This window comes from Pan troglodytes, chromosome 19 (genome assembly GCF_028858775.2).
Source record: "Pan troglodytes isolate AG18354 chromosome 19, NHGRI_mPanTro3-v2.0_pri, whole genome shotgun sequence".
In the NCBI taxonomy this organism is placed as follows: domain Eukaryota; kingdom Metazoa; phylum Chordata; class Mammalia; order Primates; family Hominidae; genus Pan; species Pan troglodytes.
In genome coordinates, this window is record NC_072417.2 from 88,889,069 (window position 1) to 88,912,248 (window position 23,180).

At 57.3% G+C, this 23,180-nt stretch overlaps 3 protein-coding genes across 23 annotated transcripts in view; all 3 read right to left on the reverse strand.

Annotated features, from left to right (window-relative positions):
* Nucleotides 1-459: 459 nt before the first annotated feature.
* On the reverse strand, nt 460-8,558 carry TRIM65 (tripartite motif containing 65). Of its 3 annotated transcripts, XM_016930911.3 has the most exons (6): nt 8,049-8,558; nt 4,256-4,351; nt 3,767-4,000; nt 3,511-3,685; nt 3,313-3,378; nt 460-2,847 (listed from the first exon to the last, which is right to left on the reverse strand). In XM_016930911.3, the coding sequence occupies exons 1-6, from the start codon at nt 8,460-8,462 to the stop codon at nt 2,279-2,281; spliced, it is 1,554 nt and encodes a 517-aa protein (XP_016786400.1). In that variant the 5' UTR covers nt 8,463-8,558; the 3' UTR covers nt 460-2,278. The 3 variants fall into 3 exon arrangements, with proteins under 3 accessions (XP_016786400.1, XP_054526671.1, XP_016786401.1); XM_054670696.1 differs by lacking the exon at nt 4,256-4,351 and having other exon boundaries at nt 8,049-8,527; XM_016930912.2 differs by lacking the exon at nt 3,313-3,378 and having other exon boundaries at nt 8,049-8,526.
* Nucleotides 8,559-10,170: 1,612 nt separating this feature from the next.
* Nucleotides 10,171-21,869, reverse strand: MRPL38 (mitochondrial ribosomal protein L38). 3 transcript variants are annotated; one of them, NM_001280504.1, is given in 9 exon segments: nt 10,171-10,513; nt 10,686-10,822; nt 11,037-11,195; nt 12,494-12,539; nt 12,713-12,785; nt 13,224-13,432; nt 13,534-13,668; nt 16,096-16,275; nt 21,010-21,869. In NM_001280504.1, coding segments are annotated over 8 exon segments (1,041 nt in total). In that variant the 5' UTR covers nt 16,241-16,275; nt 21,010-21,869; the 3' UTR covers nt 10,171-10,376.
* FBF1 (Fas binding factor 1) overlaps nt 21,384-23,180 on the reverse strand; it is a 31,358-nt gene continuing 29,561 nt past the window's right edge. For all 17 annotated transcript variants that reach the window (XM_063799309.1, XM_063799307.1, XM_063799310.1 and 14 more), the window contains one exon: nt 21,384-22,348. In XM_063799309.1, coding sequence (XP_063655379.1) covers nt 22,166-22,348 — 183 coding nt within the window. In that variant the 3' untranslated portion in view covers nt 21,384-22,165. The remainder of the gene's footprint in view (nt 22,349-23,180) is intronic.

Sequence of the window (23,180 nt, forward strand, 5' to 3'; positions counted from 1 at the left end):
CCAACTCTTCCTCTCTCTGCCCCTTTCAGAGCACGGCTCAGCCCGTTGGGTGCTTGTGCTGCAGCCTTGGATTAGGAGGGACTATGAGGTGGGGACAGCAATGACAGCCATCTGGCCAGGCCAATACATCCTGCCTGGCTGGGCTTTCAGCTCCCACCATTGCCCCTAGCTGGTCAGCAAGGTCCTGCCCGCCTCCTGGCTGTGGGGCTGCACATGTCAGATTCCCTTCCCATGTCTGGGGAGCTCCCACCTGAGGATCTTGCTGGAAAGTCCTTGCCTGGGCTGTGCCAATCCAAGGCCCTGCCCTGCTCTTGGAACAAACAGCCACAGGCTAGGAGCAGGGCCGCAAGATGGAGGCTGCAATGATGGCAGTGATCGGGGTGGGGTCGTCGTGGGAGGTGTTTTTTTTTTACAAATATAAAAACATTATATATATTGGGGGTATGTATATTACACGTATTATCCTTTTAAAAAGTTTTATTGTGAAATATTTATCCATGAGTACATATAACATAGATGTCCAGTTTTTCAAGTTACAAAAAGCAGACAGCCCTCCCTTTTTTTTTTTTTTTTTGAGACGGAGTCTCGCTCTGTCACCCAGGCTGTAGTGCAGTGGTGCAATCTCAGCTCACTGCAACCTCACCTCCTGGGTTCAAGCGATTCTTCTGCCTCAGCCTCCCCAGTAGCTGGGATTACAGGCGCATGCCACCATGCCCGGCTAATTTTTGTATTTTTAGTAGAGACGGGGTTTTGCCTTGTTGGCCAGGCTGGTCTCAAACTCCTGACCTTGTGATCCGCCTGCCTCGGCCTCCCAAAGTGCTGGGATTACAAGCGTGAGCCACCGCGCCTGGCCAAAAGCAGACACCCTTGGAACCACCTCCCAGAACAAGAAGTGGAACATTTCAAGTAAAAAAAATTACACCTGCCCTATGACCCAGCAACCCCACTTCCGGAAATACAAGCAAAATCATGCCCAGGGGTCTTCGTGGCAGCTTGCTCTGCAATGGCAAACACCACACCAAACCAGGAGGAGCTAGTCTGTGCCGACACCTGCACACACGGCTGCCCCAAAGTCCCACACCCAGGGGTGGGATGCTGGAGATGAAGGTCCTGCCAGTGTCACGTGCTGCTTAGTGACAGGGTTGAGGGGCCTTAGTCGGCTTGACTCAAGGTGGCCTCACTGTGGCCTTTTGTATAAAAAAATCTTCAAGTGCTCATTGTTCCCTGAGTGACTCACTTGAGGTAACAGCCTACATACATGACCATAAATGTGGCCAAGCATCCCGCTCGGAAATATTCATCATAAGCCAGGCGTGGTGGCGCACACCTGTAATCCCAGCTACTGAGGAGGCTGAGGGAGGAGAATCCCATGAGCCCATGACCGCACCCCTGCACACCAGCCTGGGTGACAGATGGAGATCCTGTCTCAAAAAAAACACATCGATGTTTGTATAGCTAAAAAGAAAGAAATTTAAATGTCCAATAATGGATAAATAAACTTGATAGTCATTAGAATGACTACAGCAATCAGTGAAAATTTTCAATCATGTGAAAAATGCTTATGTTAAGTCAGGAAACTTCAGAAAACACTGTAATCTGAGCTACTCTGGAGGCTGAGGTGGGAGGATCCTTTGAGCTCAGGAGCTTGAGGCTGCAGTGAGCCATGATTGTGCCACTGTACTCCAGCCTGAGTGACAGAGCAAGACCATCTCCTAAAAACACAAAAATGTTTAAATGCAGAAAACAAAATTGTTTGTAGAATACAATTATAAGGATGCACAAAATAAAAAGACTACAAGACAGGACGGATGTCTATCCAAATGTTACAAAAAATTAAAGAGAGCTGCAGGCGGGGAGGAGGGAGGAATCTGTCTCCCCCTGGGACTACTCTGGCTCACCACCCCTCCCTGAGTGCTCCTTTGGCCCTTATCATCTCCAGAGGCAAGTTCAGGTAGATCTGAATTTTGTCACACACGCTGTCCTGTAAGCCCAGAAGTCCCCTGGGCACTGCTCTCGCCTCCCAGGCCCAGACAGTACCTAGAACTGGCTTCTCTCTGGGGCAAGGGCATCCCATTTATCCCCCTCCTAGACTGTGTCCCCTTCAAAAAGGCTGCAACAGTGAACTCTGCGTTTATGCTCACCTCCTCCAACCTCCAATCTCTTTCTGAGTTAACAGAGAGGCCAACAGCTGGTCCTCCAGTCCCCAAGCTGAAGCTGGGCAGCTCTTGGGCACATAGGCATGGTGGCAGCTATGCCAGGGCTCCATCCCATGCCTTCTTCAGCTGAGCACCTCTTCCTGGGGCCCCGGAGGGAACACAGCCCCTGGCTGATGGCACAGGGTCAGGGTCCTACCCTCGAGGAGCCAGAAGACGGGGGTGAGGGGCTGGTTGAAGAGGGCATGGAAGGTGTACAGGGGCTGGGTCTGGGGCTCCAGGCTGTAGAAGGTGAGGCAGCCTGAGGCCAGGTCCAAATCCATGCCCAGGAGCCGCCCTGACACCCCTGGGAGGCGCTGGGCTTCCCCGTTGTGCCAGGCCTGGAGGCTGTCCTCCTGGACACAGAGCCCCCAGGAGCAGGGTCCCCGGCCAATGTTGTCTGTGTGGGGCCCCAGCCTGCACCGTGGCAGTTGCGGGTAGGAGACGCCCAGTGTCACCGAGTGGTCTGACGCGCGCACCTCCCAGTAGTGGTGCCCGGCCTGGAAGCTCTGGGCACATTGCACCTGCCAGAGCTCAAAGCTGCCGGGTCCGCCTGGGCCCCGGGACTGACGGCAGTGCTTCACCTGCTGGTCCTGGCGCGACAGATAGAAGTGACGGTTGGCGCTGACTGGATCAAAGGTCAGATTGCGATAATCTGTTGGGGAAAGGAGGACAGCAGTGGGCTGGGGGAAGACAGCACAACCAGATGTCCATTTATCCGCCGCTAAACCTCCGCCAGGCACGCTGAGCACCGGCCGTCACCATAGCACTTAATCCTCGCCACGACCTCGCAGGCGGAATCCTCTATCAGCCCCGTTCACAGCTGAGAAAACTGGGGCTCTGAGAGCCATTAACTCAGTGTTAAGCGGAAGAATTACGGGTCTGTGCCCCAGACTCTGTCCTTCAACGCACACTGGCTGCGTCTGCTTCAGGGTGGATGTGCACGAGGTGTGCAGGGGGTGGGACCAGGCTCAGATGTCCTGGCAGGACAGTCAAAACAAGTGCCCCCCTCACTCACACGTGCATACGAACATGCACACACACACGTGCTCACAGCACACACAGGCACTTCCTTGCACACGCACACACAGGGGCACACATACACGAACGGCCTCCTTACTCTGCCAGAGTTTCCTCCTCAGTGGACAAACTGTGCTTGGGACCGGTGCCAGGGGACCTGGGGCCTCTAGGGGGCAAAGCAGTGTTAAGGGAATGGTTGGAGAGGTCACGATGTGTGGGCCCTGACCCGCCTCCACCCCCGCAGCGGGAGGGGCGGCTGGACCCAGGACAGCAGGGGGAGGCCTGGGGTCAGTCTTACCCACGGGGGCTAAGTCCACAGGCTTGGCTGGTGCCCCAGGGTGGCTCCCCTCTTCCAAGAGGAGGCCACACAGCCGGCTTAGCAACTGCTTCAGGTCACCCAGCTGTTGGTCTTCATCCCACTGCAGAGGGGTCAGTGGCCCAAGAGGCCCTGGGGGCTGGAGGAGCTGCGATTCCTGAGCCCCAGGGAGAACAAGTAAGCCTGGGCCTGAGGGGCAGGGAAGCAAGTCCGCCACCTATGCCCTGAGCCCTCGCACCTGCAGGAAGTTCTGCTCATCCACCTGCTCCAGGAGCTCCCGGATCCTGCAGCCATGGCGAGCCACAGCCTCCAAGTGGCCCCGCAGCCGCTGCTCCTCGTCTCGAGCCTGTGCCAGCGCCTGCGTCTTGGCCACCTCGATGCTCCTCAGTGCTGCCGTGTGCTGTATTTCCAGGGCCTGTAGCAGGCTGCTGAACTTGCCGGAGACCCAGGAGGCCAAGATGCAGGCCGAGTTCTGGGCGGGAACAGGAGGGGCTTCAGTGTGGCCAGGGCCCTGTGCCATACCAAGGGAGGCTAGGGCCAGGGCTGCCTGCTGGGCTGAGGGTCAGGGATGTGGGGAGGCAGGGTCCCGGGAACCTCCCCAGGACCCCTGTGCCCAGCTCCCTGCTCAGCCCCACTCCCTGCTGCCTAGTGTTCCAGGGACCAGCTGGTGGCCGCCCCCAGGATGCAGTGTGAGGCCATGGTGGGCGGACAGGCACAGGCCTCGTACCTGGATCTGGCTGCTTTGCTTGCGCAGCTCTAGTAGCTGGCCTTCGGCCTGGGTGGCCTGCTGCTGGGTAACCTCCAGGCTGGCTCTCAGCTGGGCCTGTGGTGCGGGCCCAAGGGACAACCAACAAGAGAAGGCCAGGATTGGCTGTGATGTCCTTTCTCAGACAACCAACCATGCCTGCAGACACCAGGCAGCCCCTCCCCACGCCACCCCAGGCCAGCCTCCAGAGCACCAGCCTCAGTCTAACCCAGGGAGAGTTGGGGCCGTGCCCCGGGGGGTCCAGACAAAGTCCTTCCTAATCTGCAGCAGGGTGGTGCCTGAGCAGAGCGGAAGCCTTGGGCTCAGGACCCAACTTCCATTCCCATTTCTACCTCTTGCATGCTGAGCAAGCTGAGGCCAAGCACCTGTCCTCTCTGGGCCTAACCCCCCACCCATCAATACAGGAAAGCGATAATGCTGGCTCAGGAGGCCTCGCAGGGAGGACCCCAAACACTAAAGCCGTTGGTCCCTGTCTCACTGCAGAGGGGTCAGTGGCCCAGGAGGCCCTGGGGCTTGAGAAGCTGACTGCAGGGACCACCCAAAGCACCAAAGCTGTCTGACAAGTGGGCAGTTACTTGCTGGATAAACTAGCTTCTTCTGGGGATCCGGCCAGTCCCTGGCCCTAGTTTTGAGACTGAGAGGGGAGGGAGGGACCCCTATTCGGTTGCGCTCCCTGAGTCCCTTGGGAATCAAAACACCGTGCTCTCATGAGAGCAGGACAAACCACGCAGGTCCCAGGGGCTCCATTCCCAGCACCTGGTCAAAAGCTTCACCACCTTGTTTCTGCTCCTCCCGCAATGCACTGAGATGGGGGCCGTTACTATCCCCACATCACAGAGGAGGAAACGGGCTCAGAGAAGTTGATAATTTGGTCAAAGTCCTCAGATCTTCCTAAGCCCAGAGCTCCTCCGGGCCCCCAGCCTCCAGCATTTCACACAGGAACACAGGAGGCCGGAGGGCAGGCTCTCCCAGGGCACCCAACCCTCCCCCAGGGACAGGCACCCCCATGTCCCTTTCCCTCTCTCTTGCAAAATCCTGGCTCCCCTGGTGCTACTGGCTGCCCCTGTCACTCCCTTCCTCCACATGGCCCTCATCTACCGGCCTCCAACTCAAACTTCCGTGCCTAGCTCAGTCTTCTGCACCCGCCCGTGAGCAGCACATCTCGTCTCATCCTCCTCGGCGGCTTCAGCAGCTACAAGGAATGTCCCGCAACACTCTGGAGCCCTTTTCCTTCACCTCATCTCAGCCGCTCCTGTGAACTCACCCTGGCCCTGTCACCAGCTCTAAAATCTCCATTCTAGGCATCCATTCTTCCTTCTCTGACCACTGCCTTCATGCCCTCTCCTGTTCCAGCCACCTCTGTCTCAGTCCTCCCACCTCACCGACCCCCAGCCGTGCACTCTCCCATCCCTCCCTGCCCATCAGGCCTCCTGGCCACCCCTTCCCTTCCTGTCCCATCCAGCGTCCCTGTGCCATCCTCCATCCACGCCTTAGCCCCAGGCCTCCTCTGTCCCCGAATGATTCCACGTCCTGTCTTTGCTGCTGAAACGGGTTTTGTCAAGGGCACGGACCACCTCCACAGTACCGGTGCTGAAGGTCATTTCTGTCCTCGTACTGAGCCTCTGATCAGCATGGGCACCCTGCCCGTTCTCTTCCTGGCACCCCTGTCTCCAGGTGCCACACAGGGCTGCCGTTCCCCCGACCTTCCCCATCTCCCTGGGAGCTCCAGCTTGGAACCTTCTCTTCCTCCTAGCGCTAATGACTCCCAGCTCTCGACTTCCAGCTCCCCGCTCCTGAGCTTTGGAGCTCACAGCAAGCTCCGCCTCCCGGGTTCACGCCATTCTCCAGCCTCAGCCACCAGAGGAGCTGGAACTACAGGCGCCCGCCACCAGGCCCGGCTAATTTTTTGTATTTTTAGTAGAGACAGGGTTTCACCATGTTAGCCAGGATGGTCTCAATCTCCTGACCTCGTGATCCGCCGGCCTCCGCCTCCCAAAGTGCTGGGATTACAGGCGTGAGCCACTGCACCCGGTGGTGGCCAGGCTGCGGGGGGTCCGGGCCCCTCCTGCTCCTGGCGGCAGCACCCACTTGAGGAGGTGACCCTCACTCATGGTGCACAAGCTGCAAACACAACAGCCCTTGGTCTGGCAGAAGAGCTCCAGCAGCTGCCCGGGGCGGGGTCAGCGCGCGGCAGGGCCGGGGCCAGGGCTGGGGCCAGGGTCCCAGGTGCCACAGGCCCGTCCCCTGGTTTGTCCCACTGGCCACTGTGACCTCTATATGTCCAAGGCCAAACTCTGCCCTCCACCTACGCCTCTCAGGACATAGCACCCCAGCCACCCGCGTGCTCAAGACAGAAACCCAGGTGTCTCCCTTGCCGCCCTCTCTGCTGTCCCCCGTGTCCCCTCTGGCCTGCTTTCGCCTCCACAAGGTACCACTTCCCCTCAGCGTTTCTCATCTCCTCCTCCATCTTGGTCTCCCTTCCCTGATCCCCAGCTGGTTCTTTGCCTCCCTGCACTCCTGCCCTGGGCTCCTACCCGATTCGGGTCTTACATCCTGCCCCCTTCAGCCCCCAGCCAGGTGATCAGTCTCCATGAAGCCCAAATCTGATCATGTGCCAACCTGCTTCCAAGCCTATAATGGCCCCCATGACCCTAGAGTAAGAGCCAGACTCCCCCAGGACCCTGCCCGATCCTGCCCCTGCTGACCTCCAGGGCCTGGCCCACAGATCTCAGTGGCACAAATCTGCCACTAGGGACCCCGCGTGCCCAGTTCTTTCCCATCCCAGAGACGGGACCAGGCTGATTCCTCTGCCTAGAATGCTCTTCCCCAGGTCTTTCTCCTGGCTTGCGCTTCCTCAGTCCTCACATGCCAGCCTGAAGGCGGCCTCCCCTTCCTGCTCCTGGCCCGTTTAGCAGGGTCACCCCAACCCCTCTATCACGTGCCATGTGCTTTCCTCACTGCATTTTGTAATAATACATTCACGCCTTACTGGAACACTGACTTCTTAAGTGGATTCTAAGTCTCTTAAGGGCAGGGAGCTCGTCTGATCCATTTACCAACAGCCCCCATAGCCCCCTCGCCCCCCACAACCCCGCACAGCGAATGAAAGGAGGCTCTCGGAGCGCAGGAGACACCCGACGGTTCTCTAGCGCTTGGGCACGGAGCAGGGAGCTGCTGCCTCACGCCCAGGCTTTGTTCATCCAGAAGGCACCGAGCAGCTTCTGAGACCCACCCTGTGTCACTGGCCGGGCTGCATATCCCAGTCTGATGCACAGACCCACGATTTTTTGTTTGTTTATTTTCTGAGACGGAGTCTCGCTCTGTCGCCCAGACTGGAGTGCAGTGGCACGATCTCGGCTCACTGCAAGCTCCGCCTCCCGGGTTCACGCCATTCTCCTGCCTCAGCCTCCCCAGTAGATGGGACTACAGGCGCCCGCCACCACGCCCGGCTAATTTTTTGTATTTTTAGTAGAGACAGGGTTTCACCGTGTTAGCCAGGATGGTCTCGATCCCCTGACCTCGTGATCCGCCCGCCTCGGCCTCCCAAAGTGCTGGGATTACAGGCGTGAGCCACTGCGCCTGGCAGACCCAAGACTTTTATAATCAGCTCCCAGGTTGGGCGAAGCCCCTTACAGATGAGGCTCCCCGCCCCCGCCGGGTGCCTGAGAGAGCAGGGCGCGGCCCGCAGGAGTCACCCGGCGGTGGCCAGGCTGCGGCGGGTCCGGCCCCCTCCCGCTCCCGGCGGATGCGTCACCTCGCGCTGGAGGCGCTCGGCATCCAGCAGCGCCCGCTCGTGGAGGCGACACTCGCGCACGGTGCACACGCTGCACACACAGCGGCCCTCGGTCCGGCAGAAGAGCTCCAGCGGCTGCCCGTGGCGGGGGCAGCGCGCGGCAGGGTCGGGGCCGGGGTCGGGATCGGGGCCGGGATCCCGGGCGGGCCCGGCGCGCACCACCTCCAGCACGCCGCTGAGGGCCACGTTGCGGCGCAGCTCGGCGCCGTCGGGAAAGGGCTCCCGGCACTCGGGGCACGCCTTTCCGCAGCGGTCCCACCAGTCCCGGATGCAGGCCCCGCAGAAGTTGTGGCCGCAGGGCAGCGTCACTGGGTCCTGGTAGAGCCCCAGGCAGATGGCGCAGGTCAGCTTCTCCTCCAGTAGCTGCGCGGCCATGGCCCAGCGGCGGCGGGAGCCAGGCGGGCCCCGGGCGTCTTAAAGGGACCGCGGGCCTCGCGCGCTGAGGGCGCCTGGGCGTGGCTAACGCGGGGCGGGGCGAGATGCGGGCGGGGCGGGGCGAGATCCGCGCCCGGGAAGGCGGAGGGGGGCGGCAGGCCCTTCTCTGACACCCTCGACGAGCGACCGCCGCAGGGGCCTAGGCCACCCCTGCCCACCTCGGCCTGGCCCGCTCGAAGGTTCCGCGTTCCCGCCTTGCGCCCCTCCCTCCGTCTAGGGTCCACGCCACCCCGGCTGAGAGCTGAGTTCGGCTCTCTAGGGTCCCAGCCTGGCCGGTCCATCCCACCCCCCTGGGCCTTCAGCCCAGGTCCTGGAGACCAGAGGCTCGAAAACCCCGCCAGGACTCCGGGCTTCTGACCACGGGCCGCGCGGAACCTCTTCTGGACTCATCTGTCAATCGCCTAACAGCATAGACCCCCACCCCCAACAATCCCCCGGGGCTTGGCGATGAAACGGGCGGGCGGGCTCCCTGCAGACCCGAGCACTGCTGCACTTTTTCCTGGAGCTGGGTTTCGGACACTTGCCAGACTGGGGTGTCTCCCTTCTCTGGGCTACACGTAATTTTGGTTCTTTTAAAGTAAACAGCGAGATGGAAATGTCTGGTCACCAAGAGACAGGGACCAGTTAACTGGTATTTTTCAAATGGCCCTTGAATGAATACACAAACCAGCTTTCATCTGCAATCAGCATCCCCTCTTCCTGCTGCCCTCTGCTGGGGAGAGTTCCTTGCCTGGGGTCCAAGCTGATCTGCAGCCTCAGTATTTAGAGGCACTCCAGCATTTCCCCTGAAGCTGAGCAGGCAAGGCGGGTCTGGGGCCTAGCGCCCACCTCCCCGGCAGTGTGTATCAGGCCAGGGGGAACCCCAGGAGAGTACGGCCTTTCTAACCAAGCTGGGCTGATGTTGAGGCGGCACGAGCTCTCACTGCTGCAGCAAGCACTGCGTCCTCTGTGCGGCCATAGGCGAAGTTTCTTTCTGGACAAAGTGCACGGATCTACCCTCCACCTACTAGTTAGCCAGACTTCTGCTTTTGGTAAGGGAGAAACAAAACACCTAACCGTCCAGCCGCAAGACTCCATGGGTTTTCTGACCCTGAGCAGGTCTCTTGAGACACGCTATTGCCTACCTAATGTGGCTTCTCCTCCCAAGCATGGGGTGGGGGCTGGAGCCTGTGCAGAGGGTCAGTGCTCCGGCAGGCACTCTCTCTCCAGGGGCCGGTGGGACCCCCCTGGGGCACAGAGCCAGTGCTCAATAAATGCTCCTTCCTGAGCCCAGCTGCTCTGCTCCACTTTTTCGGGGAGCTGGGTTTCAGGAACCTGCTGGATTGGGATGTCTCCCTTCCCTGGGCCACACCTGTTTTTGGCCCACTGCCTGCTTTTGCTTCGGATCCCAGGGCCCCTGACACCCTCACAAGACGGAGGTGAGGACGCACTTAGTGGGGTGGGAGGCAGCCCGTTTCCCACCCATGAAGCTCCATCGGGGTCCTCTGGCCCTGGAGCACCGACCCAGGCCAGCTATGGCAGAAATCCCTTTTTTAAAAAAATACAGGTAGGGTCTCATTATACTGCCAGCTGGTCTTGAACTCCTGGGCTCAAGCGATCTTCCCTTCTCAGCCTCCCAGTGTTGGGATTACAGGTGTGAGCCACCAAGCCCGGCAAGAAATCATCTTTATTCACATTCCCCACCCCACCACCTGAGAGTCACTTTCACTCCAAGCCCTGGGCCTGATGGGAGGGGGCCAAAGAGGGGGGCTGCCTAAGGCAGGGCCCAGACCCCACGGTGTGGGCCTCTGGAGCTGTGTCTTCACTCTTGCTGCCGATCAATCCCATGCTCTGAAGTGCGCACACTCTGGCTCCTCAGTAGATGCCATAGGTGGGCTCATGACTGTCCCTGTACCGGTCCAGGTAGCGCAGGGGCTGCCGGTGGGGGAAGCGCTTCTGCTTGGGGTGGTAAGGGGGCGGCCGCACGAACTCAAACACCGGCTCCCGCATGTCTGCAAGAAGAGTGAGGGGCACAGGGGTGGTCTGCTGGCCTGCGCCCCCTCAGGCTGAGGCCTGCCCACCAGGGACCTGCCGCAGCCTTCCCCTAACAAAGCTTCTCCCTGGCAGGGCAGGCGAGGCCTGGGAGCTCAGGCCCACCCAGTGCCCCAGCCCCATGGCCCTTACCTAGAAGCTGGTGGAAGATGTAGGTGACGGAGTCATCCCAGCGGCACTGGAAGAAGGACAAGCCGGCTGGAGTCATGGCTTCTTGGTGTTTCTTGTAGAAATCAAAAGTGCGGAAGGTCCGCTGGGCCAGCTGATAGCTATGAGAAGATAGAGAGCGTATGAGAGTGGGGCAGCAGAGCCCCTCACCCCGCCACCCCAACAGGTAACCCTGAGAGGCCCCTGGGAGTCTGCTAGCACCCTATCCTGCTCTTCTGCCAGTCTCAAGGCCAAGGTCAAGAGAGAACTGAGCAAGAGTGACCGTTCCAGGGGAGGTGGCCTGAGGCCGGGTTATGTGTGGGTGGTGTAGATTACCAGGGTGAGGGGCGTGCGTCCTCGGAGAAGTCAATCAGCTGGTCCTGCTTGAAGAGCAGGAAGGCAAGACGGTGGATGCCGGAGCCTCGGGCAGGGAAGGGGGGGAGGTAGGGACACGTCACCTGTCCTTCAGCCACCCGGTTACCCGGGATGTTGGTTCTGGGAGGAGGAAAGTCCCCATTAATTACCACTCCAGGGAGGCAGCAGGAGTGTCCCATCAGCTCCATGCACACCCTAGAGGCCGACATGACTCCCTGGGAGGACAGCTCTAAGCGTCTCCTGGGACAGAGGAGGCAGCCAAGCTCTGTGAACACCGGGACATGCTGCAAATATGGGAAGCGGGCTGGAGGAGCTCCGAGTGGGGGACAGGGCTCCAGAGAGCGTCAGCTTGACAGCAAGGCCATGCAGCCGCTTCCAGGCCCCGGGAGCCGGGGGTCTGCCACAGTCACTGAGGTTAGAAAGCCAGGCCACTTTTGGCTGCTTTTCCCTCTGCGTCCTGAAGTCTCCAGGACCTCGTCAGGGAGTGTGTGCCCAGCCTGGCACAGGGGCGGCCAACACCTCAGGCACAACTCCCCGGAGGGTCCTGCCGCACAGGCTGGTAACTACAGTTGAATAAAAATGACAGAAACCAGCCTCCCAGTCACTGTCCCCAGTTAACCAGAAGGCTCAAAGTTGGGGTCACTGGCCTGACCTCTGCCCCCTGGCCTGGTGTTCAGAGCCAGAAGCTACCAAGATAGAAGGCAGCCCAGTCTGGGCCCAGGGAAGGAGCGCCCAGCGGTTCAAGGAGCACCTGGGAGACGCCACAGCTGCCAGACCTCTCCCGCTCCTTCTCCCACGTGACTGTCACAGTCCACCTCACGTTGAATAAGGCATGTGGTGCCATTAGCCCAGTTTTACAGGTGAAATGAGTTTAGAGAGATGAAGGGCCCAGGCATGGTGGCTCACGCTTGTAATCCTAGCACTTTGGGAGGCGGAGGCAGGCAGATCGCTTGAGCTCAGGAGACCAGCCTGGGCAACATGGTGAAACCCTGTCTCTATAAAAAAATACAAAAATTAGCTGGGTGTAGTGGTTTGCACCTGTAGTCCCAGCTACTCAGGAGACTGAGGTGGGAGGAGCACCTGAGCCCAGGAGTTAGCGGCTGCAATTAGCCATGATTGCACCACTGTACTCCAGCTTGGGGGACAGAGTGAGACCCTGTCTCAAAAAAAAAAAAAAAAGAAAAGATGAGGAGGCTTGTGGGGACTGACCGAGGCCTACTGCAAACTTTGTCTCCTGTAGCTGTCTTCAAGTAGACATGGGGATCCCAGGGCCCCTAACACCCTCAGGAGGCAGAGGCAGGAGGTGAATTCAAGGTCCCATGGGTAGTCCATGAAACTCAGGAGCAGCTCAGTCCAGGCTCCCAGGTCCTCTTCCCGCCGGGGCAGCACCCCCCTACCCCCGGTACTCCAGTACTCACAGCAGCCAGTGGAGGTACTCAGCATCTGGCTCCAGCAGGTGCCCATCTGCACAAAAACACACCTGCTGACCACGGCCCAGCCGACCACGGCCCTGCCACCCCCTCCCTTGTTAGGAGCCAGCGCTGGAGATCTCCACCTGGCCCCTCCCCCAGCCCCCCAGGGCCTTGGCTCATGGGAGGTGAGCGGGGCAGGAGGCCTGGTGAGCCCCAGACACCCACCCAAGCTAGTGAGTAGCAACGTCCACAAGGAGCCCTCTTCTGCCTCATAGGTCACCTCTGGCGCTTGGGCAGCCTGGCAGGGTGAGAAGGAAGCTGTCAGCCCCACCAGGGACAGGCCAGCTGTTGCAGGGAGCCTTGGAGAAAGGGGTGCCCACTCTGACCCAAAAGCCCTTGACAACCCCTGGCACAGGCAGGCAGGCAAAGGGATGCGTGGAGAAGCAGCCCTGCAGAGTTGCCTGTCCAGGCAACAACCACAAAAACGAACATCTGCCAAGGCCTGGGCAGGAGGGCACACCACAGACAGCAGGCCGGTCACAGGAATGTGCTAAGACAGAGCCTCTTTTTCCTTCATTTTGTTCTATTTTCTTTGAAATTGTCATGGTGTTGTCTTCCAGGAAATCAAAGAGACAGAGAACAACAAAATTCCAAACCCAGGAGTGTCTGTGACACTGAGATGGGATGTGTCTGTGTTTGCACAGGGCAGGGAGGAGGGGCACAAGTGAGTGGTTACCTCGGTTGGAGTCACCTCATTGCCACAGTACACGGGCATCAGGTCGTCCTCACCCACAGCGTAGGCCACGTGCAGGGGGACTCGGGGCACAAAGGTGGCACCATGGAACAGGTCTCGGTAGAGGCCGTAATACTCAGCCAGACGCTGCTTGTGGTAGGGGCCACAGGTCCTCTCCCACTCGGCCCGCACGGCATCCAGCGGGACACTGGCTAGACAGGAATAAGGCCAGTTGGGATACGGGGGTGGGGGCGGGGCAGGGACACACCCTGTACCCCAACTCTGGGATGGCCCCTCCCCTGAGAAGGCTTACCTGTGCGGAGGCGGGCAGCCCGCTCCTCTTCCACATTGGCCCGAAGCTCCCGGATGGCCTGTTTCCGTTCCAGTAGCTGTTGGGTCCGGGAGACTTTGGGTGGAGGCAGCCCAATATCAATCTTCTCTTTGGGATCTGGAGTGGGAAGATGTGTGGGAAAAACAGGGTCATGGCTCACTGCAGCCTTAACCTCCCCAACTCAGTCTCCTGAGTAGCTGGGGCTACAAGTGTACACCATCTCATCTGGCTAATTTTTGTATTTTTTGTAGAGACAGGGTTTTGCCACATTGCCCAGGCTGGTATGAACTCTTGGGCTCAAGTGATCTGCCTGCCTCAGCCTCCCACAGTGTTGGGATTACAGTAGCGTGAGCCACTGCGCCCAGCCATGGTAGCTAATTTAAAAAATCTTTCTGAGAGATGGGATCTCATAATGCTGCTCAGGCTGGTCTCAAAACTCCTGGTCTCAAGTGATCCTCCTGCCTCAGCCTCCTAAGTAGCTGGGATTACAGGCGCAAGCCACTGCACCCAGTGAGGGGGCGGGCACATCTTCTTGGTTAAACTGCCTGTCCCTACCTAGTCCTCTCATTCTGTGCTTCAAGCTCTGCTGCTCAAGCTTTCCCTGTGATTCACAGAATTAAAACATACTGTGCAGTCTACTTCCCAGACCTGAATAGGATGTAACTGGGAAGCAAATCAGATACAACTTGAGGTTGTGTTTTTCTTTGAGACAGAATCTCACTCTCTCGCCCAGGCTGGAGTGCAGTGGCACGATCTCGGCACACTGCAACCTCTGCCTCCCGGGTTCAAGCAATTCTTCTGTCTCAGCCTTCTGAGTAGCTAGGATTACAGGCGCCTGCCACCATGCCCGACTAATTTTTTTTGTATTTTTAGTAGAGACGGGGTTTCACCATGTTGGCTAGGCTGGAGGTTGTGTTTTTCTGATCCCCAAACCAGGTCACAGTTTTGTCTAGGTCATGGGAAACTGAAGTCAATGGTCCTTCCAATTATAGTTGAGATCACCTCCAAGCCTGTTCACAGGTGGCTATGAACACCCAGCTGTCCTGGGTAAAGTGAATGACTGATGCTAGAAGGACTTATAGAAGTGCTTCTCGGCCAGGTGCTATGGCTCACGCCTGTAATCCCAACACTTTGGGAGGCTGAGGCAGGGGGATCACTTGAGGTCAGGAGTTTCAGACCAGATTGGGCAATATGGTGAAACCCCATCTCTACTAAAAATACAAAAATTAGCTGGGCGTGGTGGTGCATGCCTGTAGTGTCAGCTACTTTGGAGGCAGAGGCAGGAAAATCGCTTGAACCCAGGAGGCAGAGGTTGCAGTGAGTCATCGCACCACTGCACTCCAGCCTGGGCAACAGAGCGAGCCTCCGCCTTAAAACAAAACAAAACAAAACAAAATAATAATAACGAAAACATACTGAGCCCTCATCAGAGATGGCATTAGGCAAAAATGCCAATGAATTGCCTCTTTTAATCCTCACAGCAATTTTGTAGCAAAGACACAATTATTTTATTTTACAGTTGAAACAAGCTCAAGGACATTATCCCTGAGAGGCTGAGCTACGATTTAAATCGGGCTATTTAGATTCCACGCTTGTGCCTTTAACCACCACAAAACTGCCTCTATAAATGCTAAAAAAAAGAAAAGAAAAGAAAAGCATATACTCCATAAATTGTAAGTTCCTTAAAGGTTGGGGTCTTTTTTTTTTTTTCTTTTTGAGACGGAGTTTCGCTCTTGTTGCCCAGGCTGGTGTGCAATGGCGCGATCTCGGCTCACCGCAACCTCTGCCTCCTGGGTTCAAGCGATTCTCCTGCCTCAGAGGCCTCCCGAGTAGCTGGGATTACAGGCATGCGACACCACGCCCAGTTAATTTTGTATTTTTAGCAGACACGGGGTTTCTCCATGTTGGTCAGGCTGGTCTCGAACTCCCGACCTCAGGTGATCCGCCCGCCTAGGCCTCCCAAAGTGCTGGGATTACAGGCGTGAGCCACCGTGCCCGGCCAGGTTGGGTTCTTTTTTGAGTCACCCTGCCCAGGTTGGGTTCTTTTTTGAGTCACCCTGCCCAGGCCTTTAATTTCATTCAGCAAAGTATTGCACATGTACATCCTTGCACTGTTCAGGTGCAAGGATCCAATGGAGGGCAAGACAAGCAGGATCCCTGTCAACAGGGCGCTTACAATCTGGGGAGAGGCAGCGCACAGTCAGAATGCAGTGTGGCCAGAGTTACCTACAGAGTATTTGAGGCGCACAGAACGGCATCCCAATCCGGAAAGTCAGGTGGTCAAGATTTTAGGAGCAAATATTTTAGGAGCTGGAACTCTAATAGTAGGGGGAGCGAATTTTCCAAGAATGAGGCGCAGAAGGTGTGAAAAATCCTGGGGTGATTAAGCTGCCGATAGCGCACACAGGTCTGCAGGCAGGCCCTCCCAGCGTCCCCAGCATCCACAAGGGCGACGGCAAGCCTCGCCCAGAGCCCGGGGAAAACGCCGGCGGGTCCCGAGTTCCCCGGGCGGTGGCTGCAGCCCCTGCTCCAGTCGCCCCGCACCTGTCTTCTCCCCGAAATACTCTCGGTAGGTCCGCCACCAGTGCGGGGCCTGCGCCTCCTGCTCTGCCCGGCGCCGGTAGCGGTCGAAGCTCCGGTACTTCTCCAGCCGCTCCAGGTTGCTCAAGTCGATGTCACTGTTGGGCATCGGCCCCAGCGGGGGTGTCCGGCGGCCCAGGACGGCTGCGGGCAGAGAGAAGACGTAAGGCCGGCGCCCCACAGCTCGGGCGACAGCCCCCCCCCCCACCCCGCAGAGCTGCCCACCCCCACACCCCTCACCCGAGGTGCTGAAGCCCCGCCATCTCCGACACTCGCACAGCGCGGCTCGCCACCAGGGCGCCGCCATCTTCCCTCCGGCCTGCGTCACTGCGGCCGCCACTAGGACCCGGGCACAGGTGGCCAGCGCGGCGCCTGAGCGCACCACAGCAGGCCCCGCCCCTAGGCCCGCCCCCGGGCCCGCGCGGCGGAGCAGGCCTCAGACGCCTGTCCCGGAGGCCCCTGCACCGTCTGCCTCGGGCGCAGGTGGAGGTGGCCGCGGTCTGCAGACGCCCGGCTCCGGAAGTGCCCGTTGGACGGCGGGGCGGAGCCGAGAGCAGTCATATGCTCGCCCATGGCTGGCCACCAGGGGGCGGCACAGACCGGGGTCGGCCGGCGGGGCCCTCCTCCAGCCCCTGGACGCTGCGTCCTGATTTCCCCAGGGACGCAGGCCTGGTTGGGAGAAGGGGTGCGAGCTCCGATTCCGGACTCTGCTTGGGTTTAAAACCCAGATTGAGGGCTGGGCGCGGTGGCTCACGCCGGGAATCCCAGCACTTTGGGAGGCCAAGGCGGGTGGATCACGAAGTCAGGAGATCGAGACCATCCTGGCCAACACGGTGAAAACCCGTCTCTACTAAAAATACAAAAATTAGCCGGGCGTGGCATACGCCTGTAATCCCAGCTACTCGGGAGGCTGAGGGAGGAGACTCGCTTGAACCTGGGAGGCAGAGGCGGAGGCTGCAGTGAGCCGAGATCGCGCCACTGCACTCCAGCATGGGCGACAAAAGTGAAACTCTATTTCAATAATAATAATAATAAAATAATAGTAATAAAAACCCAGATTGTGGCTGGGCGCGGTGGCTCATACCTGTAATCCCAGCACTTTGGGAGGCCGAGGTGGGCGGATCATCTGAGGTCATTAGTTTGAGACCAGCCCTACGAACATGGCAAAACCCTAAAGATACAAAAATTTTTGTATCTCTACTAATGATACAAAAATTAGCCGGGCGTGGTGGCAGGCGCCTGTAATCCCAGCTACTCAGGAGGCTATGGCACAAGAATTACTTGAACCCGGGAGGCAGAAGCTGCAGTGAGACGAGATTGCGCCACCACCTCGGTGACAGAGTGAGACACCGTCTCAAAATGCCCCCCCCCCCCCAAAAAAAAACCAGATCGTGACCTTACTGTCTTCCTTGTGGTTTCCTCGTTTGGGAAAAAGCAGGTTAACACTAGTGCTTACCTGACAGCTGTCAGGATGAAAAGATTACCCTCTGGAAAGCGCTCGCAGTGGTTTGTGTGTTAGCTCAACTATCTCCAACTTCTCATTATCCACACAAAGGCAGAAGTGACCTGGTTAAGTGCAGATGTGAATGTTTCTGGCAGGACTCAGGCTTGCCCTTGTGATCCAGTTCTACCATGGCAAAACTTGGTAGCCTGGGGAATCTGGGACCCTCCTTTGCCCCAGCCCTTGCCCTCCTGCCCTAAAAGGCAAGACTTTTCCATCGCACTTTGCCTCCAGGCCACGGGGCCTTTGTATACGCTGTCTCTTCTGCCTCTCACCTCCTCACTGCCCCACCTTGGCCTGGCCACCACCCAGCCCCAGGAGAGGGGTCTCTCCAGGAAGCCTGCTCTGACATCCCAGGCCAGGGCTGGTGGTGACCAGGCCAGTGGCTCTGGCACCAGCAGAAGCTTGACCCTCACAATCACTTTGAGATGGAATGAGAATGGAATGAGGGTCTCTCCATCCAGCAGGAAGTGGCCACACCTTCCACTGGTTTTCATAAACAGCAGCCAAACAGCTAAACCTTTCACAGTCATTTCTAATTCACCCAGCAGTGTGCACCTGCTACATGCTAAGTGTGGAGGGGAATACGTGGGGCAGTCACACCCAGTCCTGCTCGTAAGGAGTTGCTTATTGTGACATTCCATACTGCAGTTATGCAGTACAGGAGCATAACTGGATTGTGTGTTTACATCGTGGCTGTTTTACCTTGTCCTTTTTTTTTTTTTTTTGAGATGGAGTTTCTGTCGCCCAGGCTGGAGTGTAGGGGCACGACCTCGACTCACTGCAACTTCCGCCTCCCAGGTTCAAGTGATTCTCCTGCCTCAGCCTCCCGAGTAGCTGGGATTACAGGCACGCACCACCACGCCTGGCTAATTTTTTGTATTTTTAGTAGAGACTTGGTTTCACCATATTGGCCAAGCTGGTCTCAAACTACTGACCTCAGGTGACCCACCCACCTCGGCCTCCCAAAGTGCTGGGATTACAGGTGTGAGCCACTGCACCCGGCCACCTTGTCCTTTTGTTTCTGAATCATTTTCTTCAGCCTCTAAACCCACCCGCTCTACCCCATGACCCTCCCAGCCCTCTCCAGATGAAGATGTATGGGGCCTTGGCAGTTGGCATGGAAGCTACTGGCCACCCAGGTGGCGGTGCATTCCTCCATTCTTGTCCTCTCGCTGTCCTAGAACCCTGATTGGCGCTTGCTTGGATATTAACAGTTTGAGAGAGGCTTCACGTGGATTCCCACGTGTACCAACTTGAAGCAAATAACGATGAATATCTTGAAACTAGAAGCAGTGGCTCTACCATTTTAAAAAAATATATGGGGTCTCACTATGTTGCCCAGGCTGGTCTTGAACTCCTGGGCTCAAGCCATCCTCCCACCTTGGCCTCCTGATAGCAGCTACAGGTGTGTACCACTGCACCAGTATTTTTTTTTTTGAGACAGAGTCTTGCTCTGTCGCCCAGGCTGGAGTGTAGTGGCCCGATCTCGGCTCACTGCAAGCTCCGCTTCCCAGGTTCATGCCATTTTCCTGCCTCAGCCTCCCAAGTAGCTGGGACTACAGGCGCCCGCCACCACGCCCGGCTAATTTTTTGTATTTTTAGTAGAGACGGGGTTTCACCAAATTGTTAGCCAGGATGGTCTCGATCTCCTGACCTCGTGATCCGCCCGCCTTGGCCTCCCAAAGTGCTGGGATTACAGGCGTGAGCTACTGCGCCCAGCACCTGCACCAGTATTTTTTACCCGTTACGTTCCACCAATATTTCTTTTTCTTTTTTTTCTTTTTTTTTTTTTTTTTAGACAAAATCTCACTCTGTCACCCAGGCTGAAGGGCAGTGACACAATCTCGGCTCACTGCAACCTCTCCCTCCTGGGTTCAAGCGATTCTCCTGCCTCAGCCTCCCAAGTAGCTGGGACTACAGGCCACGCGCCACCACGCCCGGCTAATTTTTGTATTTTCAGTAGAGACAGGGTTTCACCACGTTGGTCAGGCTGGTCTCGAACTTCTGACCTCAGGTAATCCACCCACCTTGGCCTGCCAAAATGCTGGGATTACAGACGTGAGCCACCGCGCCCGGCCGCAATATTTCTCTCTCTAAAAGGAACTGAATGAAGCACTTGGGTTATGATCTTGTTTACAATTTTGAAGGAAAAAAAGAGCTGCAGCTACACAACACTCATTTCTGTACTCAGCCCTCTCCAGTGTCTGTGGCCTGGGAGAAGGCTGAAGGGGATAATTAGGATGCCTGCCACACCCTCATGGCGGTGACAGGAATGCTGAGTGCTTACACTGAGTAAAGTGCCATTATAACTGAGTGCCTGTGGAATGCCTCTGCTTGGCTGTCCCCCCGGCACTGTATACTCATCTGTGACACCACCCAGTCACCCAAGCCAGGAACCTGGGCGTCCTCAACACGTCTTCCTTTCTGATCCTCCATGACTGGCACTAGGCCCGAGGGCCACTTTTCTGTGGGCCCTCCCTGCCATGCCCGGTAGTCTTGCCCACAGTCCCTCCCCTGCACCATTGCCAGCTGCCTTCCCACACATCCTCTGTCCCCACTCTTGCCCCCTCTGGTCCAGTCCCCACCCTGCAGACACAATGGGTTTTCTTTTGTTGTTGTTTTTTTTTGAGACGGAGTCTTGCTCTGTCGCCTAGGCTGGAGTGCAGTGGTGCAATCTCGGCTCTCTGCAACCTGTGCCTCCCGGGTTCAAGCGATCCTCCTGCCTCAGCCTCCTAAGTAGCTGGGATTACAGGCACACACCACCATGCCCAGCTAGTTTTTTTGTATTTTTAGTAGAAACAGAGTTTCACCATGTTGGCCAGGCTGGTTTTGAACTCCTGATTTCAAGTGATCCACCCACCTTGGCCTCCCAAAGTGTTAGGACTACAGGCGTGAACCACCGTGCCTGGCCAATGGGTTTTCTAAAATACAAATATGGTTCAACCTTGTTTAAAATCTTCCAGTGAAGACCTGAAAATCTGCCCTCAGACAAATTTGCCCTGAAAAGTTGCACGTCTTTAACAAGATATGCAAAGCCCTCTCATTCTAACCTCTTCTCCCTACTCTGTCTTGAAGGCCATGCTCTCCCCCTGTGGGTCTCCCAGCACCGCCCTCCCCAATGGATGTGCTTGATCACCTGCAGGTCCTGCAGGTGGCTGCCTAGATACCAGCTGCCCCTGGGCCGACGTGCCCATCCTTAGACCCCCCCAGCTCTTTGCACAGGTCTGCCTCAGGACTGGTTGAGTCTCTTTTGTGGAGAATCAAATTTGAGACTTAACCAAGGCTTCCAATGGGGCATGTGATACTTCCCTCCCCAGTGTTGGTACCAGCCCCAGAAGCGCCTGAAAAGATCTTCCTCCCATACCAGCACCTACCAGGAGTGTAGCCTGCTCCTCTGGGAGGTAGGAGAGTGGGGTGGCTGACAGACTGGAGCTTGGGGATTGGCCAGAGCAGAACTCAAATCCAGGCGCAGCTACTCACTGTCATTTCAGGCAGGTTATTTAATCTCCCCGGGCCTCAGTTTCTGCATGTTTGAAGCAGGGCTAATAGTACCCTTCTCCTGGCTGTGGTCCAGCTGCCAGGTGCCACCGCAGACCGCAGGTGCTGGTGGGGAGAGGCACGTGGCCAGAGGCGCCTGGTCCTGACCAATCTTATAGGCTGATCTTTTAATAAGAACATCTGCCTGTTCTTTGGGACTTGTCCAGCAAATAACAGGAAACATTTTCTAAGAAATAAGTATAAACTCCGATGAGCCATGGCAAAAGCAGTTTTTTTAAGCTTAGTCAAGTTGAAGCAGCGGGAGTGGAGGAGGATCAGAGAAACCTCTGTAGTTGTGATTGGTTCCTTGTCGCCTCCACTGCGCACCTGCTGAGCTGGGCTTTGGGCAGGTGAGCAGCACAGAGGCTTCCCTCCTCGTCCCTCCCCACACCCCACCATCGCCACAGCTCCCTCCGCCGCCGGTGGGGCACCCAGATGGGGAGGAAGCTGAGGAGGCCACTGTTCACCCAAACTGGTTGGTCCTTCGGGCAATGCTGGGAATAGGGTGGGGGCTCTGGGCAAGCCCAGGAGGAGGAGGGCCTGGCTGAGTTCCAGGAACATCTCACACCACAAGGGAGGATCTAGCTGGTGCCCTCCCTGTACTGTCAGGAGGCCAGAGGGCCCTTCTCCAGCTCATCAGGGAGGGAACTGCTCTGGCAGGGAGTAGGGAAGGCTGTTTGTGGCATCCCTCAAGAAAGCTCCTGCCTCAGAAGAGGCCCAGGCAAAAAGAGCCCACAACAGTCTACCTGTGGAGCAGGGGGAGCCCACAGAGCCCAGGGGGAGCCCACAGAGCCCAGTGAGAGCTGGGGGTCCTTGCTGCCAACTCAGACCCTCAGATCCAAGCCAATGGCTTTGGGGCAGGGCAGCCAAAGCCATGGTAAGATAGCCTACACCACAGAGCCCCAGAGGCAGGGGCTGCCCCGGGCTGGCACATTTGGAAAGGATGCACTTGCACCCTGTCCACGGAAGAGCTGTCATCAGGCCTCAAGCATCTCAGAATCCTCCCCAGGCACTGCCTCCATGGAGGCAGCCGGAGGAACAGGACAGTTCTGGGGTCCGAACCCTCTGTTGGGGAATCAGCTGGGGTCCCACTCGGGCTGAATGAGATGTCAAATTGTAGGACCCTTTCTTCAGGGTCTCCAGGAAGAACTGTTCATTCTCCAAGAAGTCACGGTCCTGCAAGGCAGATTTGGATGGGCGGTCACCTTCCCTGAGCTGAGAGAGAGGTGGAGCCCTGGATGCTAGCTGAGCCAGCCGTCACTGAGGCCCCTCCCCACATCGTCCCTGACTCTGCCTGGCTCTGGGAGTCAGCAGGGGCCATGAAAGAGCCCAGGTATGGAGTGAGACAGACCACAGTCTCAATCCTGGCAAGGTTACTTGTTTGCTGTGGAACTTACGAGCACATGACTTCATGTCTCTAAGCCTCAGTTTCCTTGTCTGTAAACATTCCTTGTAGCCCTTCCTTGTAGGGCTGTGTGAGGGTAAAAGCTTAAGAAATACACAAAGCAGGCCAGGCATAATGGCTCATGCCTGTAATCCTAGCTAATCCGCAGGCCAAGGGGGTAGGATCACTTGAGCCCAGGACTTTGAGACCAGCCTAGGCAACATCGTGAGACCCCATTTCTAAATATAAATAAATAAGTAAAATATAAACAAAGCCTTCAGCATTGAGGTTGGCACACAGGAAATGCTCCATAATGACAACTGTTATCATTATAGTTTTGTTTTGTTTAGTTTGAGACAAGTGTCTTGCTCTGTCACCCAAGCTGAAGTGCAGTGGTGTGAACACACCTGTAGCCTCGACCAGCTGGGCTCAGGCAATCCTCCCACCTCAGCCTCCCAAGTAGCTGGGACTATAGATATGCCCCACCATGCCCAGCTAATTTTTAAATTTTTAATATTTATTTTTTTGAGACAGAGTCTCGCTCTGTTGCCTGGAGTGCAGTGGCACCGTTGTGGCTCACTGCAGCCTCGACCTCCCGGGCTTAAGTGATCCTCTCACCTCAGC